The sequence below is a fragment of the Somniosus microcephalus genome, chromosome 25 (genome assembly GCF_052327205.1).
Source record: "Somniosus microcephalus isolate GS21.2 chromosome 25, FLI_Smic_1.0, whole genome shotgun sequence".
In the NCBI taxonomy this organism is placed as follows: Eukaryota; Metazoa; Chordata; class Chondrichthyes; order Squaliformes; family Somniosidae; genus Somniosus; species Somniosus microcephalus.
This window is the reverse complement of record NC_141011.1, coordinates 41,005,736-41,025,011: the sequence shown is the minus strand read 5'-3', so window position 1 is coordinate 41,025,011 and position 19,276 is coordinate 41,005,736. Positions and strand designations below refer to the sequence as shown.

At 43.7% G+C, this 19,276-nt stretch overlaps 1 protein-coding gene across 2 annotated transcripts in view; it reads left to right on the top strand.

Moving 5' to 3' along the window:
- Window positions 1-19,276, top strand: part of prkcz (protein kinase C, zeta) — a 626,261-nt gene that overhangs the window by 42,019 nt on the left and 564,966 nt on the right. Inside the window, exons 1-3 of one of the 2 annotated variants that reach the window (XM_085967267.1) lie at window positions 3,932-4,018; window positions 12,119-12,243; window positions 17,825-17,914. In XM_085967267.1, the coding sequence (XP_085823393.1) occupies window positions 12,225-12,243; window positions 17,825-17,914 (109 nt within the window). In that variant the 5' untranslated portion in view covers window positions 3,932-4,018; window positions 12,119-12,224. Of the gene's footprint in view, window positions 1-3,896; window positions 4,019-12,118; window positions 12,244-17,824; window positions 17,915-19,276 lie in introns of those variants that run through there. The other variant, XM_085967266.1, reaches the window with a different exon arrangement.

Here is a 19,276-nt window from a genome sequence, read left to right as displayed (position 1 = left end):
AAACTTTTGCGTGCTTCTAAAAACCTTTGCTCAACTTCCAGAATCATCATTATTCTGATGAGTGATACCTGACCTTAAATACCATAAACTACCCTACAGTTCAGCTGATCGCACCAAAGGCAATTTGGTTATGTGGATCCTTTTCCAAGGTCTCATTGAATGAAATTGAGATGTCTTAAAAATGGAAATATCAGCCTGTAGAAACTTGTATCAAATTAGTATACTACAGTGGTGTGAGTTGAGACAGATTTGATAGTCTTAAGTGAAGTGGTGGATGATTAGAGACACATATGAGAACTTGATGGACATGTAAGGTTCTGTATAACAACAGAAAATGCTGGAAAAACTCAGCAGGTCAGGCAACATCCGTGGAGAGAAATTTGAGTTGACGTTTCGGGTCGAACCCTTCTTCAGAACTGGAAAGAAAAGAAAATAGATCGAAGGCAGGGCTGCGATCGGACAAAAGAAGTGAAAGAAACAAAAGAAGTAAAAGAGCTAGACGAGATGGTAATAAGCTGAGATTAGGTGTAAAGTGTACTGTTGTAGGGCAAGAGATAGCTGCCAGGTATGAGAGAGAAACAAAAGGAAAGGGGGAGGGGGGAAAGGAGTGGAAAAATTACAAGAAAAAATGTACTACTTTTGTTTCTTTCACTTCTTTTGTCCGATCGCAGCCCTGCCTTTGATCTATTTTCTTTTCTTTCCAGTTTTGAAGAAGGGTTCAACCCGAAACGTCAACTCAAATTTCTCTCCACGGATGTTGCCTGACCTGAGTTTTTCCAGCATTTTCTGTTATTTTGGATTTCCAACATCTGCAGTATTTTGCTACGGTTCTGTATGCTTCAATTCAGTGTACAAGATGTTTGTGCCTTCTGTTGCCTAGGCCCTAAGCTCTGGAATTCCCTGCCTAAACCTCTCTGCCTCGCTACCTCGCTTTCCTCCGTTAAGACGTTCCTTAAAATCTATCTCTTTGACCAAGCTTTTGGTCACCTTTTTCCAAAGAACCCGGTCTCTTCCTGGCACTTTTTCCCGAGTCGCGAAACGAACAACCAATAAAAACACTTTGTGCATGCGCAACTACTTCAACTTCGTTGGCAGCAGTCACGTCCTATTTATTATACTTAAATTACATCTATAATATATTAAATCTAATGTGTATGTTGCACATTCCTTATTTGGGCATCACCATTCTGTGACCGTCATGCCTATTGCTGTACATTTCTGCCACTAGATGGAGTTTCCCCATACCTGTACCTAGAACATTACTAATATGCTTTGAAGAAAATTTGCCTTGTCCTACCATGGGAGATCCAACAGTATATAGAAATTTAGTAACTAAGCAATACTTGAAAGCACAAGAGGATATTGCCATGTATACACAGATATCTGTAATGTCCTGTAAAGGGGCAGCTTTTGCTTTTTGATCTCCTTTAGCATTACAGAGGGCATTAATAAACAAATGAGTTTTTGATGAAGACATGAAAATACAACACTTGTGTAAAGTTCTTGGAACATATTGTGAACAAATCTCCAGTTTCCTCATCCTTAATTAGATGGAACAAGCCTTTCTCCTGGACCCAGGGGAAGCTGTCTCTCAGGAAAAATTCCAGTTTTTAGATCCTATTTTGCTTTGAAGCTGTCTTTCTTGTCAAGTTTTACAATATCGCCAATTCTGAAATGCAGTTGTGCTTCATTTTCTCGTGGTTTGTGATGAAATGTCTGCACTTCAAGTCGTCAATTTACAGAAGCTAAAATGCACCTTTTATAAAATCAGTATCAAAATACCAGATATTAATAATTCAAAGCTCAGACATTTTCATAGACTAAGATGACTAGTTTTTAGTGACAAGTTCAATTGACACAGGAATCTGATGAATATTTAAGTGTTCTTGCTCGAACAGTGATAAAGGCTATTTGTATTGCAGTTAGCAATTTAAATTAGCAATCCACAAACAACACATACAAATTAAAGGGAATTGCTTAGACATCCTAGAGACTCTGCTGGCTGATGCCATTTTAAATAGGTCAGCATCTATTTCTGATTTGCCATTGCTTTTTTAAAACACCATCTGCATTTACACTGTCTTAATTCTGGAAGCCCTACATTAGTGAGTCAGCTCCTGGCACTTGTGCAATGAAAGCTTTCTGTAGCTGGGTAGCAGACTCCGAGCCAGGTTTATGAGTCTGTTGCTCGGTTGAAGAAAACGCTTTGAGTAGCTAGCATAAACGGTGGCAGTTAGCTCATGGATGTCCGGTTCCTGGAATCCGAATTAAAAGAACTAGGCACATAATAAAAATGAAAGCCAGGACAAATATGAAGAATATTGGAAAATTACAAAGAGAATAGAAAGGAAGTAGAGAATTTTTTTTTTAAAATGGGCATCAAAAAAACCTTTTTATAGGTGCATTAATAGTAAGAGGGTAGTTATGTTAGTGCAGGGCAGCTAAAAAATGAAGGAGGGAACTTTGTAGTGGAGAGTGAAAGAATGCCAAAAATACTGAGTAAGTAATTTGCCTCAATTTTCAGAGGAATTGGATTTTGGGATTGTATAATCACCAGGGGTGGGTGTAGAATTGATAATGAAGGTTATTATTCAAATAGAAATGATACCATAAAAGTTGCTCAAGCTTAAAGTAGACAAATCACAGAAACATATTGGTTTGCATTTGAGGATTCCAAGAGAAGTTAGGGAAGAAAAAGTGAAGGCTTTGAGTATAATTTTCCAAAATTCAGTAGAAAGGAAAATGTTGACAACTGGAGGGTGGTAAATATAACATCCTTCAAAAATAAGAGACCAGCATCAGCCAGGATATTATACGCCAGTTAGCCTTACTTCAGTTGTTGCTAATCTACTCGAGTCTATAATATGGGTTGAAATTACCAAGTACTTGGAGAAATATGAGTTACTCAGCCCAGTCACCACTGAGTTCTAGAGGTAAGTCATGCTCGATCAAACCTTAAAGTTCTTAAAAAAAAAAAAGAGATAATACAAGAATTGCAGCAAGGGTGGTTTACATGGATTTTCAGAAAGCTTTTCATGAGACACCACTGAACAAAAACAACTTGCATTTATATGGTACTTTTAACATAGAAAAACACTCAGTGCTTTAGAGGTGTGAAGAAAAACAGATGCTGAGTCAAAGCAAGATTAGGAAGGGTGACAAAAAGCTTGGTCGAAGATGTTGGTTTCAAGGAGGGTCTTCAAGGAGGAGTGGGAGATGGAAGCCATTGTCTTCGGTCCCTGCTACAAACTCCGTTCCCTAGTCACTGACTCCATCCCCCTCCCTGGAAACTGTCTGAGGCTGAACCAGACAGCTCGCAACCTTGGTGTCGATCACATCCGCGCCATCACTAAGGCCCATTTCCTCCTGTAACATCACCCGACTCTGCCCCGCCTCAGCTCATCTGCTGCTGAAACCCTCATTCACGCCTTTGTTACCTCTAGACTCGACTATTCTAACGCACTCTTGGCTGGCCTTGCATCTTCCACCCTCCATATACTTAAGCATATCCAAAACTCTGCTGCCTGTATCCTAACCCGCACCAAGTCCTGTTCACCCATTACCCCTGTGCTTGCTGACCTACATTGGTACCCGGTTAAGCAACGCCTCGATTTTGAAATTCTCATCCTTGTTTTCAAACCCCTCCATGGCCTCGTCCTTCCCTATCTCTGTAACCTCCTCCAGCCCTACAACCCTCTGAGATATGTGACTCAAATTCCTTTGTGGTTTGTTGACAAAGGTTGAATACACGTGAGAAATAAATGTACGTTTCACTACAATGCACTTGATATTTTAAGATGTAGAAATAGGAGTTTTCCATCAGGAAAAGGAATATGTGTTACAGAAATGGTGAAGCAGTTCATCTCTAAATTCCTATGCCTTTTTGTTCTCAACAGGGACATACTCATCACGGATCTTGACGCTGCAATCACTTATGATGGAATGTGTTCTGAAGTGAGGGATATGTGCAGTTTACAACAAGATCAGCCTATTACACTGAAGTGGATTGACAATGAAGGTAAGCAAATCTAGTATGTATAAAAGGTGTCCATTGTGCTTTATGCAGTGTTAACCATCAAGGAGTGGCAGACTACTTAGCAGATGAGAGGTGTAGGCATGAGAGTTTCAATTGATGCCAGAAAGGAAGAGGAGATTTGGAGGGAATCGCTGCAGGTTTCACATACACACTTTGTAACAGCTGGTTGGAAAGTAGTACAGGAAACTTCGCGATATCCGGCACTGGCGTGATGCCGATCTATGAAAGCTTCCGGACAGACCAGTGCTAATGTTGAAGGATACGGAGGTTTTTATCTCCGTATCTGACAACAAACACTGTTGCTTAGCAACAGCTTGTAAACAGTCGGCCCCTACCTTGGCAGCGTCTCTAGCTTAGCAACAGCTTCAGAGAGGCTTTCCAGAGACTGACTGTGTGTATGTGTATATATATATATATATATATATATAATATCTAGGAGAAGAAAAAAAACCTAACAGAACGGCTGCTGATTTCTGCCGTTAGATCGAGGTTTCCGGACATACAACTTCCGGATAAACCAAAGTTTCCTGTAGAAGCCTAGGAGTAGGTTGCGTGGCTGCCCTTTTGACTACAAATTGTGTGTGATAAAGGGAGACAATCTTTAAAAACAAAAACCTTTGACGGTGGGTTGGTAAATCTTGCTCATGGTTGTCCAAATTTGTCTGGTTGTGTGAAGGGAGGAAAATATTTCAGTAGACTGTTTTCAGTTGAGATTTCAAGAGGACTCCAGTACCTTTGAGACATATTTGGTACATTACTCATGAGTTGCTGTATCCAGCCACAAAACTAATTCAAAGCAGTGTGTGCTTTTGAGCTGGAGCTTGAAACTGATGAGCAAATGTCAATCTTCAAAGTCCCCATACCAAGCAAAAAGGGGTGTTACACCCCACCAGTGGTAGACAATCAGTAGTTAGTAGTAGCAGCGGCAATAGCAGACTGTAGTAACCTTTTCTAGAGAGAGCAAGCTGTCTCTCTCTCTTTGTGGAAGTAGCAATTGTTCTGTTGATTCACTTTGGTCCTCTTATTCCTGTAAGAACCTTTATACCAGCAAATACAGAAAGGTGCTTTTACAGGTACAGCGCATTAGGACAAGGAGTAAAATACCAAGCTAGCTGGTACAGCCTCACAAATCAGTTGCCGGTAGAGAAAAGTGTCACTTAACTTTAAGTGCCTGACATCAGAGAAAGGTGCGAGTGAAGCCGGCTCAGATATAGTCGTTCGTATGCAAGGTGGATTCAGCCAGAACCGAAGATGAAACAGATAACTCTGCTGCTGAAAGGGGTCTCATCAACTCGATGCTTCAGGAGCTAGCGCCTGCGTCTCAGGGATGGAAGGAGACTGACTCAACTACGCTGTTCATAAAGCCCAGGTCGTGTAAGCTTGGAAACGTTGCCAACCACCAGTATATAGATGATCTATCCAATAAACTGGCTATCAAAGTTGTTAACTTGTTTGCTATTCAGGTGTTTAACCATAAAATAAACTCTCCAACTGTAATAAACAGATTCTGATCACTGTTGCACTACTCAGATTTATAGTGAAACACTGAATTGCCTGCATTACTTCGGCTGCTTCATTTGTTAAGTATTAACTCTGTCCATTCACTTTCTATCCAGACTGCCAGATATCTATGACTACATCTAATCATATCATCTGTTAAGTATTTGCATAACCAACTTTAATCTTAAATTGTGCCGTTGTAACCAATAAAAAAACTTATAGTGGTTGTCTGATGTCTTTGCTGATGATTCGGTAAGAATGGAAATACATTCACTCAGTAGCTTGTAGGTATCCTAATAAAAGGTTGAACTAAAACTTAAATTTAATTCGAACTGGTTAGTGTAAGGACTGTTCGGCGAGCAAACCTAGGCACCATTCACTCCTAAGCCTACACTGGGAGGTAAACCTCAGATGGTTCTTAGCGAGGGTGTTAAGGATTCATCTGGTTCCTTGGCATATATTTGTCAGGATACCGAAACCCAGTGTTCTTTTTCTATGCACTGTCTCAACATCTCAAATTTTCAGTTCATTTCCTTATGTTTAAATTCCATTATGGCCTTGTCCCTACCTATCTCTCTAATCTCCTTCAACTGCCCAAACACCGTTATTCTGATTCTAATCTCTTGTGCATCTCCACTCCCTTGGTGGCCACAGCTTCAGGCGGCTGGGTTCCACTCCAAGGAATCTTCCCTAAACCCCACCACTTCTTCACCTTCCTCACTTTCTCAAAACCTCACATCTATGAACAAGCTTTTGGTCACTCATAATCTCTACTTTGCTCGGCATCCATTGTTTTTTATGGATCTGTGAAGTGCCTTGCGGCGATTTTCTAAAATGAAAGCCTTCTATCATTTTATATCTAATGTTTTACACACCTGGAAGTGTGCATCCTTTTTGTACCTAACTGGCTCATAAAACGATAACAAACACAACCAAACAATCTTTTTAAAACTTCCCTCAACAACACCAATTAACCTCCAATTTGATTGTATTATATATCAACATAAAATGCTGGAAACGCTCGGCCGGTCAGGCAGCATCTGTTGAGAGAGAAAGAGTTAATGGCCGAGATTTTCCTTACCGCGGCGGGTCCAGTGCAGCCGGTGTTAGTAGCGGGTCCCTACCCCGCTGCTAGCTCCATCCTGCTCTGGAAAATGATTTTCTGTTGATGAGGCTTGTTAAGCCCGCCCAACGCGTTTCCCCGTCCAATTAGAGGAAGCGGGTCTGGTGACATTCATAACACGTCATTAGCTAGTTTCATTAAAGGGACCATGGTCAACTTTATTTTGACATTTGTGCTGTTGGTGTTCTATACCCAGGTTCTCCCATGACTCCTTCCATATTCTGCACATTGCAGAGGAGGTCACTAGCAAGGATGTGGTCAGTAGGACCTGGGTGCAGTGGCACAAACCTTTCAATTAGCTCATTAGATCACGAAACGTTACAGAAAGCAATTAGGAACACAAATGGTATGTTGGCTTTTATTACAAGAGGATTTGAGTATAAGAGTAAAGACGCCTTACTTCAATTATATAGGGCCCTGGTGAGACCACACCTGGAATATTGTGTACAGTTTTGGTCTCCTTACCTAAGGAACGATATACTTGCCATAGAGGGAGTGCAACGAAGGTTCACCAGTCTGGTTTCTGGGATGGGGGGATTGTCCTATGAGGAGAGATTGAGTAGACTAGGCCTATATTCTCTAGTGATTAGAAGATTGAGAGGTGATCTCATTGAAACATACAAAATTCTTACAGGGCTTGACAGGGTAGATGCAGGGAGGATGTTTTCCCTGGCTGGGGAGTCTAGAACTAGGGGGGTCACAGTCTCAGAATAAGGGGTAGGCCATTTAGGACTGAGATGAGGAGAAATTTCTTCACTGAGGGTGGTGAATCTTTGGAATTCTCTACCCCAGAGGGCTGTGGATGCTCAGTCATTGAGTATATTCAAGACAGATCGATAGATTTTTGAATATTAAGGGAATCGAGGGGTATGGGGATCATACAGGAAGGTGGAGATGAGGTAGATGATCAGCCATGATCTTATTGAATGGCGGAGCAGACTCCAAAGATCAAATGGCCTACTTCTGCTCCTATTTCTTAAGTTACAAAGCCAGACTTGCCTTCAGCCTGCTGTGCCTCTCATCACATCCCCATCACTCTGCCTTCCCTACCCTATTCCTGCATATCCTTACTCACACGAACTTACCTTGCACCTCCACCCATCCCTCTCTCTCGATCTACATTATAACATCCTCCTCTTCTTAGGCAGTCCCTCGGAACTGAGGATGACTTGCTTCCACATTAAAAAGGAGTTCGCTGGTGACTGATTATTCCAATGTGGGACCTACGGTCTCTGTCACAGGTGGGGCAGATGGTGGTTGAAGGGGTGGGTGGGGTGCTTGGGTTGATGTGCGCTCCTTGTGCTGCCTGCGCTTGGCTTCTGCTTGCTCCCGGCAAAGAGACTCGCGGTTTCCCCGCCTTCCCGGATGCTTCTCCACCACTTTGTGCGGTCTTGGGGGCCAGGGATTCCCAGCTGTCGGTGGGGATGTTACACTTTTTCAAGGAGGATTTGAGGGTGTCCTTGGAGCGTTTCCTCTGCCCACTTGGGGCTCTCTTGCCGTTCCGGAGCTCCGAGTAAAGTGCTTGTTTTGGGAGTCTCGTATCGGGCATGCGGACAATGTGACCCGTCCATCGGAGCTGATCGATCGTGGTCAAAGCTTCGATGCTGGGGATGTTGGCCTGAGCAAGATCACTGACGTTAGTGCGCCTATCCTGCCAATGGATTTGCAGGATCTTACGGAGGCAATGCTGGTGGTATCTCTCCAGTGCTTTGAGGTGCTTGCTGTACATGGTCCATGTCTCTGAGGCATACAGGAGGGCGGGTATCACTGCTGCTCTGTAGACCATGAGCTGAGTGCCGGGTTTGAGGTCCCGGTCTTCAAACACACTCTTCCTCAGGCGACCGAAGGCTGTACTGGCACACTGAAGGCGGTGTTGGACTTCGTATTCGATGTCTGCCCTTGTTGACAGTAGGCTCCCGAGGTATGGAAAGTGCTCCACGTTGTCCAAGGCCTTGTCGTGGATTTTGATAATCGGGGGCAGCACTGTGTGGTGGGGGCAGATTGGTAGAGGACCTTTGTCTTACGGATGTTTAGTGTAAGGCCCGTGCTCTCGTATACTTCGGTGAAGGTATTGACGATGGTTTGGAGTTCAACCTCCGAGTGAGCGCAGACACAAGCATCGTCTGCATACTGTAATTCAACGACAGAGGATGGGACGAACTTGGATCTGGACTGGAGGCGACGGAGGTTGAACAGTTTCCCATTCATTTTGTAAATGAGCTCCACTCCAGTGGGGAGCTTGCTGAGGGTGAGATGGAGCATTGCAGCAAGGAAGATCGAGTAGGGCGTTGGTGCGATGACACAGCCTTGCTTGACCCCGGTTCGTATGTGAATTGGGTCTGCGGTGGAACTGTTGGTCAGGATCACGGCTTGCATGTCAGCGTGAAGCAGGCGGAGGATAGTGACATACTTTGAGGGCAGCCAAATTTGAGGCGGACACTCCATAATCCCTCACGGTTGACGGTGTCGAAGGCCTTTGTGAGATCAAAGGCGGCCGTGTACAGTGGTTGGTGCTGTCCCCTGCATTTCTCTTGTAATTGACGTGCGGTGGAGATCATGTCCATTGTGCCCCTTAGTGGGCGGAATCCACATTGCAACTCTGGGAGGAGCTCTTCGGCCACTGGGAGAAGGCAATTGAGGAGGATCCTTGCGATGACTTTCCCTGTGGCAGACAGCAGGGAAACTCCTCTGTAATTACTGCAGTTGGACTTGTCACCTTTCTTGAAGATGGTCACAATTACGGCATCTCTGAGATCCCCTGGCATGCTCTCCTCCTTCCAGATAAGAGAAATGAGTTCATGAATTCTCGCCAGTAGTGCTTCTCCACCATGCTTTAGTGTCTCGGCGGGGATTCCATCTGCTCCTGAGGCCTTGTTTTTCTTCAGTTGTCGGATGGCCTTTTCAACCTCATGCCGGGCTGGGGTTGTGCGGAGATGGTGGCGGGTAGCATGCTGCGGGATGGAGTTGAGGACACTCGTGTTGAAGACAGAGTCGTGGTTAAGGAGATCTTCGAAGTGCTCCTTCCAGCGGGCACTGACTGCCTCTGTCCTTGATGAGTACCTCTCCGTTCTTGGCCCGCAGTGGGGAAGGGCCTTGGGTGCTTGGGCCATAGATGGTCTTGACTGCACTAAAGAATCCACGCATGTCGTGGTTGTCGGCTAGCTGCTGGATCTCCTGCGTTTTCTCCACCCACCATCTGTTCTTTAGGTCGCGAGTTTTTTGTTGGACCTTGGCCTTCAGGCTTCTGTAGAGCTGCTTTCTTGCTCTCGAGTTCTGTTGCTGTTTTCAGATCAGGAATGCCTTGAGCTTGCGGCTTATTAGCTCCTGGATCTCCTAGTCATTCTCGTCGAACCAGTCTTGGTGTTTCCTGGTCGAGTGACCGAGCGTCTCTTCACAGGTGCTGATTATGGAGGCCTTGAGTGCAGACCAGGCGCTGTGGGCACTCTGTCTCTGCATCACTGGGAATCGTCAGGTTGTTTGAGAGGCGCAGGCTGAATAGGGCTTTCTTAGTGGGGTCTCTGAGTGCTCCAGCGTTAATTTTCCTGCGGCATTGTTTCTGTTGCCGCCGCTGTTTTGGGGCTACATTGATGGAGATGACAGAGCGGATTAGGCGGTGGTCTGTCCAGCAGTCATCGGCTCCTGTCATGGCGCGTGTGATGCGGATGTCCTTGCAGTCCCTCGCTCGGACGATGACTTAGTCCAGCAGATGCCAGTGCTTGGAACGAGGGTGCTGCCATGAAGCCTTGTACTTGTCTCTCTGACGGAACAAGGTGTTGGTTATGACGAGGCCATGTTCTAAGCATTTCGACAGGAGGAGGGTACCGTTGGAGTTGGCTTTCCCTACCCCCTCTCTGCCGATCGCACCTCTCCAGAGGTCTGTTACATTATTACGTCACCATCTCACTAGCCACCCCTCACACTCGCCCTCAACCTAGTGCAATCATACCAACTAACAGCACTTTGGTGTTTTATCCAATGTTCATGTAAAGTTTCTGTTAATGTTATCATCAAACATTGAAACCTTTATTTTCAACACTGTGTTCTTGGACAGATTTGTGTGCACCTTTGGAAGTGGCTGAGTGAGTTGCAGGGAATGGTGAGACATAACGGTAACCCCCGCAATGGTGGTGTGTGTGAAAGGAATGGCTTCGACATTGTAGGGATGCTTTATGGTGTTGGTGTGGGTTGGTGCCAACCTGGTGCATCATGTGGCAGCCAGGGTGTACAGCATCAAGTAAAATAAATCTGGCTATGGTGAGGCCATCCCTGGCCTTCCAGGCAGCAATGTGCTCAGGTGCTGATGCCCTGTGTCCTGTGCAGCATCAGGTGATTGCAGAGAAGGTTGGTTGTGTTGTTTGTGCTGCTGATGTGCCTGGTGCTGCTGGTGTTGGGCTGATCGTGGTCGGATTCTGAGGACCAAGGTGAGACAGTATAAAGGGCACCCATGTTGATGGAATAGATGGCAGGTGAAGCACAGATGACAGAAGCGATCTGTCAATGGTGAGAGAGTTCTTCCAATGAGGTAAGAGTGGATGGAAAGTGGAATACTTTCAGAATCTATGCTGGACATTGACTAAAACAGCTTGTGGCTGAGGAAAGTGATGATCTGTCAGGTGGGAGCTTTTTCTGTACATTTTGAAGCTGTCAAGTAATCAGCTGGAGCAATGGCTACTGAACTCCCACCTCCGGTTGACAGCTGTGGTCCCCGAACAGTGTGGTTCCCGTGGCCATGAAGTTAGTCAAAAGGTAAGTTTAAAAAAGCCTGTTAATCACTGTCAACTAGATGCTAATGATTTTAATTGGGTCGCCCGCCATTGCCTGTCTGGTCTGCTCAGCGTCGACAGACCCGACATTGGGAAAGACGCGTTGCGGCAGGTTGACAGTGGGGTTCCGACCTGTTGTCAAAAATAAAGACTGTCCTACCTGACCCGCCATCCATTTCGCCCGCACCCCCCCCCCCCCCCCCCCCCCCCGGAAAACTTCGGCCAATGTTTCAGATGATGGGCCATTGACCTGAAACATTAACTGTTTCTCTCTCTACAGGTGCTGCTTGGCCAGCTGAGTGTTGGCAGCATTATCTGTTTTTATTTCAGATTTCCAGCATCTGCAGTATTTTGCTTTTGTGATCATACTATTCTATGCCTAACTGGAGAACTTCTCCATAGGGATTACCCTTTGTGTCCATGTGAAGGAATAGGCCAAGTAAAACAGTTCTACTTTAGTAGACATCTTTCCTCAAGGTAGCCGCTGTGAGGAATGGATTGTCAAGATGTAATAATGAAGAGTGCTTGTGTAAAGCCAGCAGATTTCCATAGCATTGCTCATAAAAGAAGTTATGCTGTTGCAAGGGAAGAGGGTTAAATCACCACTGGAAGGATTTGGAATCTACTCAAACAGTACATGTAAGTGTTTCTGATTGGTTCTTGGAAAATAAATAGTGTTTTCTTTACCCTTTGCAGATGGATAAATGAATGTTTCCCTCACATGCATAACTAAATCATTGCATTTAACAAGGATGAGAAGCTCTTCACCCTTCCTGCCCATTGTTTAGTGTGAAAGATTTTAATGGCATACATCAAGAAAGGTGTAATGAATTTTTCATTCTTTACTAATTATCTCTGGTGCAGTATTTAGTTTCGCAAAACAATTTTGCTATAATCTTGGTTACATTCAGAATTTTTATTTAGAATTTCCCATCAAACTACAATAATGGCAGTTATTCCAGCCGTTGCGACCTGTTAAAGAGAATGAATGTTGTTTTTGCGTTCACTATAAACAAATTAAAGAAAGGCAGCTGTTGTAACCATTTAGAATACATTGCAAATATATAGATTATGAATGTGACATTGTTTAGAGTTTTATTTCTCATGTAACCTGTTGTAAACAACCTCTTGAATATAGTAACATAACTATTTTTCTTTAGGCATATTACCTTAGAATAAGAAAATTTATATTTGATCTTTTTCTGTTACACAAAAAACTAATTTGAGTTGCTTTTGTTGCGCTAAAAATAGTTTCTCTGGGTTTTCATTTTCCAAAATGTTCCATTGTCACACTAGAGTGGAAGAGAAAGGCAGAGTTTAGAATTAGCAAGTCCTGGCACAAACCATATATATATAAATGTGTGTGTGTGTGTGTGTGTATACAGTGCTGAATGAAATTCATGAAGTTGATGGGCATGCTAGTTGTATCTTCATCAAGAATTAATGTAGTATTATGGTTTGGCATTTCATAAAACACAATGCATTATAAATTTTTGAGTATAGTTACAAAGAAAAATGATCAAATATTCAACAACTTTAAATTTGTGTTGAATGCTTATTTTGTATGAGTTGTGTTCATGTATTAACTGTAAACCTTTTATATTATAGTTTATATATACAAAGGCTGTCATAAATATTTTTACTGAAGTTGTTTTGACTGTCAAACTTATTGCTATACACCACCATTGAATTCCATGCTGGAATGATCATTTTATGCTGGAGACCAAAGCAAAGAAATTTCACTGACAGAGTAGCTTTATGTATAAAAAAAGCATTCTACAAACTTTCTACTTTTGTATAATGTCCAGCACTTTACATCTCTTGCTTCCATTTCAAAATTTAATAGCGGGCTCCTGATATACCTATCAATTCGTCCAATAAAAAGCGATGAGTTAGGAACGTAACTAAAGGTTTTTATTGACTAAATAACAGAGCCCACCCTCGTGGGTGATCGGGTCCAACAAGGAGGAATACCAGCCAGTCGACTACCTTTATACCTGGGCAGGTAGGTGGAGCCATGGGCGGAGTCAGAGGTGGTCAGCCCAGGTATAACAGCGCGACAAGAGGCGACCTCGTATAGTGATACAACAGTGAGAACAGTGATAACAATACAACAGTGATAACTATAGTGTAACGATAGTGAACGATAAAAGTGGTTTACCACATTCACCCCTTGTTTAGATTTGAGTCTGGCGGGGTGAAGTGTACTACCAGTTCTGGTATGTCAGTCTGTCCGGAGGCCTCGTAAGCCTCTCCGATCGTCGCAGCGGCGGTGCTGCATTATCCGGTGTTAATGCTGGTGTCTGCGTGGTCGGCGAAGGCTCGTGGGGTTCCGGCATGCCGTCTACCTGGGCTGGAATTGGGGGGGTGGTGGGGGGGGGGTAAAGGTGGTGTCTCCGGAGTGCCCGAGGGTGCGAGGTCTCGTAAGGAGACAGTGTCCTCCCGCCCGTCTGGGTAAGCCACGTAGGCGTACTGGGGGTTGGCGTGCAGGAGGTTCACCCTCTCGACCAGGGGGTCCGTTTTATGGGCCCTCACGTGCTTTCGCAGCAAGACGGGCCCCGGAGAGGTCAGCCAGGTTGGTAGAGTGGTTCCCGTAGTCGACTTCCTGGGGAAAACAAACATTCGTTCATGGGGGGTGGCGTTAACGGCAGTGCAAAGTAGTGACCGGATGGAGTGCAGCGCTGTCGGGAGGACTTCCTGCCAGCGGGAGGTTGGGAGGCCCTTAGACTTTAAGGCTAAGAGGACGGCCTTCCATACCATCGCGTTCTCTCTTTCCACCTGGCCGTTCCCTCGGGGGTTGTAGCTGGTGGTCCTACTTGCTGCAATACCTCTCGCTAGTAGGAACTGACGGAGTTCCTCGCTCATGAAGGAGGAGCCCCGGGCACTATGTATATAGTTCGGGAACCCGAACAAGGCGAAGAGGTCGTTCAGGCACTTGATGACCATGGTACTGGTCATGTCTGGGCAGGGGAAGGCAAAAGGGAAACTGGAGTACTCATCAACGATGTTGAGGAAGTACACATTGCGGTCAGATGACGGTAGAGGCCCCTTAAAGTCGATGCTCAGGCGCTCGAAGGGGCGGGTGGCCTTGATCAGGCTTGCTCTGTCCGGCCTATAGACAACAGTGAGAACAGTGATAACAATACAACAGTGATAACTATAGTGTAACGATAGTGAACGATAAAAGTGGTTTACCACAGCTCCTAAATCCATTAGCTACCCCATTGTAAAAGTAGTTGGCTGTTGCACTCTACTGATTTGTTTTCCCCTCCTCTGTTTGTTTTAATCAGTGCTCTAACTAGAATCTCCTTTCCTGCTGTCAGTTTTGATCAAGGCTTAAGAGATGTGCTGTTCCTTTACAACATTTTGTTTTTATTTTGGATTTCCAGCCTTGCAGTTTTTCTTTTAATTGTTGCTTTAATGGAAGTTGTGAAAAATTTGTGTTAATTCTTCACTCAAGTGGTATGACTGCCCGATGCATTGTACCTGCTATGTACATGTTATTGAATCGTAGGATATGGGCTTCTCATCTTAACTGTGCCACTGAGAGGAATGCTGAACACAAATAAATAATCTATTGAAGAGGAAATCTGATATTAGTCTTGTGCACTTTCCAGCAGTTGACAATACAGCAGCAATACTGGAGGCCTGGAAGCAGGCCTTTAATCTTCTTTGGCTGGAGAAGCTACATGGCACAGAATAATGAAGGGAAAAGAAAATGATAAAAATTATGACACAGTAACAGAACCAGGATAAAACTTAAACTACAGCCGTACATTCTTGTCCGCATTTGACATTTGTACGCATTGAAGACCCAATATGAAATGATTGTACAGCAATCGATTCTACTAAGGGCCAATTCCGAGCTGCCAGATTACAGAAAATACTCATCAGCTCGGTATAATGCTGCTGTTTTCCCCTCCCCCACTCTCTTTTCTCCCCCCCCCCCCCCAGGATTTTGCACGTTAGATTGGGGGGGGTGGGGGTAGGTGAGGTGAGGTTAGGGTCTGGGGCACTGCAGTGACTTGACGCATCGATATACTGTACCAGATTTCATGCAAGGACAGTTGATTCTGCCTTCTTGAGCATCCCTGATTATAATCGCTCAACCATCGGTGGCCATGCCTTCAGCTGCCTAGTCCCTAAACTCTGGAACTCCCTCCCTATACCCCTCTACCTCTCTCTTCCTTTCTTTCTTTCTTTAAGATGCTCCTTAAAACCTACCTCTTTGACCAAGCTTTTGGTCATCTGCCCTAATTTCTTATGTGGCTCGGTGTCACTTTTTTGTCTTAGCACTCCTGTGAAGCGCCTTGGGACGTTTTACTATGTTAAAGGCGCTATATAAATACAAGTTGTTGTTGTTGATTTTAGGCAGGGAATTGGGAGGAATATCTAAGCAGAGTCGAGACAAAACAGAAAGGCACAGTATTTCCTAAATGGTGAAAGATTGGGGAATGCAGATGCTCAAAGGGACCTGGGTGTCCTTGTACATGAGTCACTAAGTGAATGTGCAGGTGCAGCAAGCCATTAGGAAGGCAAATGGTATGCTGGCCTTTGTTACAAGAGGATTTGAGTACAGGAGTAAAGAAGTCTTACTGCAATTATATAGGGCCTTGGTGAGACCACACCTGGAGTACTGTGTACAATTTTGGTCTCCTTACCTAAGGAAGGATATACTTGCCATAGAGGGAGTGCAACGAAGGTTCACAAGATTGATTCCTGGAATGGCGGCACTGTCATATGAGAAGCGATTGAGTAAACTAGGCCTGTATTCTCTTGAATTCGGAAGAACGAGAGAGGATCTCATTGAAGCATACAAAATTATTACAGGGCTTGATGGGGTGGATGCTGGGAGAATGTTTTCTTTGGCTGGGGAGTCTAGAACCAGGGGCCACAGCCTCAGGATAAAGGGTAGGCCATTCAGGACTGATAAGAAATTTCTTCACAGAGGGTGGTGAATCTTTAGCATTCTCTACCCCAGAGGGCGGTGGAGGCTGTCATTGGGTATATTCAAAATAGAAGTCGATAGATTTCTGACTAGTAAGGGCATCAAGGGATATGGCGATAGGGCCGGTGAATGGAGTTGAGGCAGAAGATCAGCCATGATCTCATTGAATGGCAGAGCAGGCTCGAAGGGCAGAATGACCGACCACCTGCTCCTATTTCTTATGTTCTTATGAGACATTGTTAACTTTACAGGAAACAGCTGTTTGGTTCTGCTGTTTGACTAAGCTTCACTATGGAGGTCCTAAAGTCAAGAATAAGGAAAAAAGTAGGGATATAACTGAAATGCAATGAAGGATTTTCATTAGTTTGAGTGAAAATGGTGCCAAGGAAATATGGGAGATGCGGAGCAGGCTTGAAGGGCTGACCGGCCTGCTCCTGCTCCTATGTCGTATGGTGTTGAAATGGATCATCATCTTTATGTATCTGAAATGGAAGTCTCTAGATCTTTACAGATCAGAAAGAGACCATTCGCCTGATCAGATCTGTGCCGTTTCTTTTATGTCCGAACAATCGAAAACTAGTCCTACTACTCTGCTCTTTTCCCATAGCCCTATACCGTTCTCTCTTGCAGATGTTTAACTATTCCTTCTCTTCTAAGATTCAGTGGTCTCTGCCTCAACTATTCACTATGGCAAGACATTCCGTGCTCCCAACAACTGAGTAAAGGAATTTCTTCCAACCTCCTTACTCTCTCAGCAACCAATTTTAAATACCTGACCTCTCGTTACTGACTCTACATCTAGAGCAGTTTTATCTAATACATTAGCAGCTAGCCACATGTGGTTAATTGGGAATCCAGATGTGGCTAATTGCATTTTTGATTAGTAAATAAAAATGATTAATGGACAGCATCATTGGGCATGTGCTCTCAATAGTCATATTTCCATGCTGTTTGCATTGTGTGTTGGTAAGATGAAAAGCAGAGTGTGCGAGTGTTTTTTGATTTTTGTGAATGCTTTACTTCCTTGGTTTCTGAAGTAAATATACACGTGAAGTACATTTACGTGTATTGTGTATGTAAGGCGTTTTCTACTATAATTAATGCGGTTGAAACAGTGTCACCCAGCCACATCTGTGGTGAGTCAGTAATTTCTGTTGGACAATACTGAATTAGAGGAAATGGCCTTTCCTTATTCACCCCATCAAACTCCTTCATAATTTTAAAAACCTGTTAAATCACTTTGCCTTCTCTACTCCAATGGCAGTAGTTGGAAAATTCAATCCAGGATGGCTTGAAAAATCCATCGCGTGGAGAACCCTTTTTAGATTTCAAGTGTGATGTAGGTTTCCTGGATTGTTACAGTAGTGAAGAAAATGTTTCTCTGACAAACTAATGTCGCTGCATTCTCAGCTGGCAGTAGCCCCACTGATTTGGTTCTGTGTTCTTATTTATAGGGGACCCATGCACTGTTTCATCCCATATGGAGCTGGAGGAAGCATTTCGTCTGTACAACCAGAATGGAGAATCGGGCCTCATTGTTCATGGTTAGTAGTTGTTAATTAAAGTATTGATTAAAGACCTCCGAAAACCTACAAGATGTACTTTGATTGGCAGAATGTTGACAAGTGGCATTCCCAGGGATCTGTACTTGGGCCTCAGCTTTTCATTATATAGAAGCAATGACTTGACTGAAGGAATAGAGTTGTATATCCAGGTTTTGCAGATGACACTAAGTTGGGAGGACCAATAAGTTGTGTAGATAAGAGCAGGAAGTTACGAAAGGACAAACTGATTAAGTGAGTGGGCAAAACTGTGGCCCTGAATATCATAAGTACAGATGGGCATTGAACTATAATTTAAACTTTATGCAGCCTGGTCATTTAGCAAAAATATCAAATCCTCAATTTAAACTGTGGCGAGAGTGCAGTAAGGGGGAACTTGTTGAGTGATGAGCTTGAACAACTGTACCTGGCGAGAGGCTGAGGCTATTTTAACCCCATGGCCTCATTTCCATTTATTAAATCGCAATTGGGTTGGGGGTGGGCGCGGTGGGGGAGAGGGGGGGTGGCAAGGTTTTCTTGTGGGGCCCGGAAGAGCACTTCTGCTGCTTCTGCTCTACAACCTATCAAAAATTTAAAAAAAATTACTTCCTGGGCCTCCTCTGACCTCGATACTGCCTGACACCAGATTTTGCTGGCAGGTCCAGCACTCGGCGATAGTCAAGCAGCCTGGGGTAATTGGACCTGAAATCAAAATATTTAATTATGTTTTTTAAATGAGCATTAAAGCTGCAATGCTATGTAATAAATTAATAGATTTTTGGGTTTAATTCTGCTTTATTATGAGACCAACGATTTAATAGAATCGTATGACATCAAGGGTTTGACTAAAGTTTTGGGTAAAAGGAAGGGGTTCGAGAAGAGAAATGGACTGAATTGGGGCCTACCAGTAAAGTAAAAATATTCTGAGGTTTCATTACTTTACTCTTCCTGAGATTTTAATTCATGATGATTGGTTCAGGATTATTTTGTTGTGCTACAATAAATGTGATGTAAATCTGGTTTATCTGCACTCTATTAGTGACTGATGCCAAGTGTAGCTGTGTTTCACTGTGTCCCAGGTTACAGTGTCTTAGATAAGGAGAAGGAGAAGTTAGTAAGTCTGAAATTGTTTCAACTCTAAGGAATATTTTCCCTCAACTGGTCAAATTGAGTTAAAAGAATGTTTTTGGTTAAGTGTATCATTAGTAAATTAAATTTTGTGTTTGGTATCATTTGGGTGATTGTACCTTTTTTAATAACTGAACAGTAACAAATTAATTTACAAACCAAGCCAGATCAATTTGGCAGTCATTCTCTCTGCTCTTCATTAGTAATTTAATATTTATTCATTATAAGCACAAACAT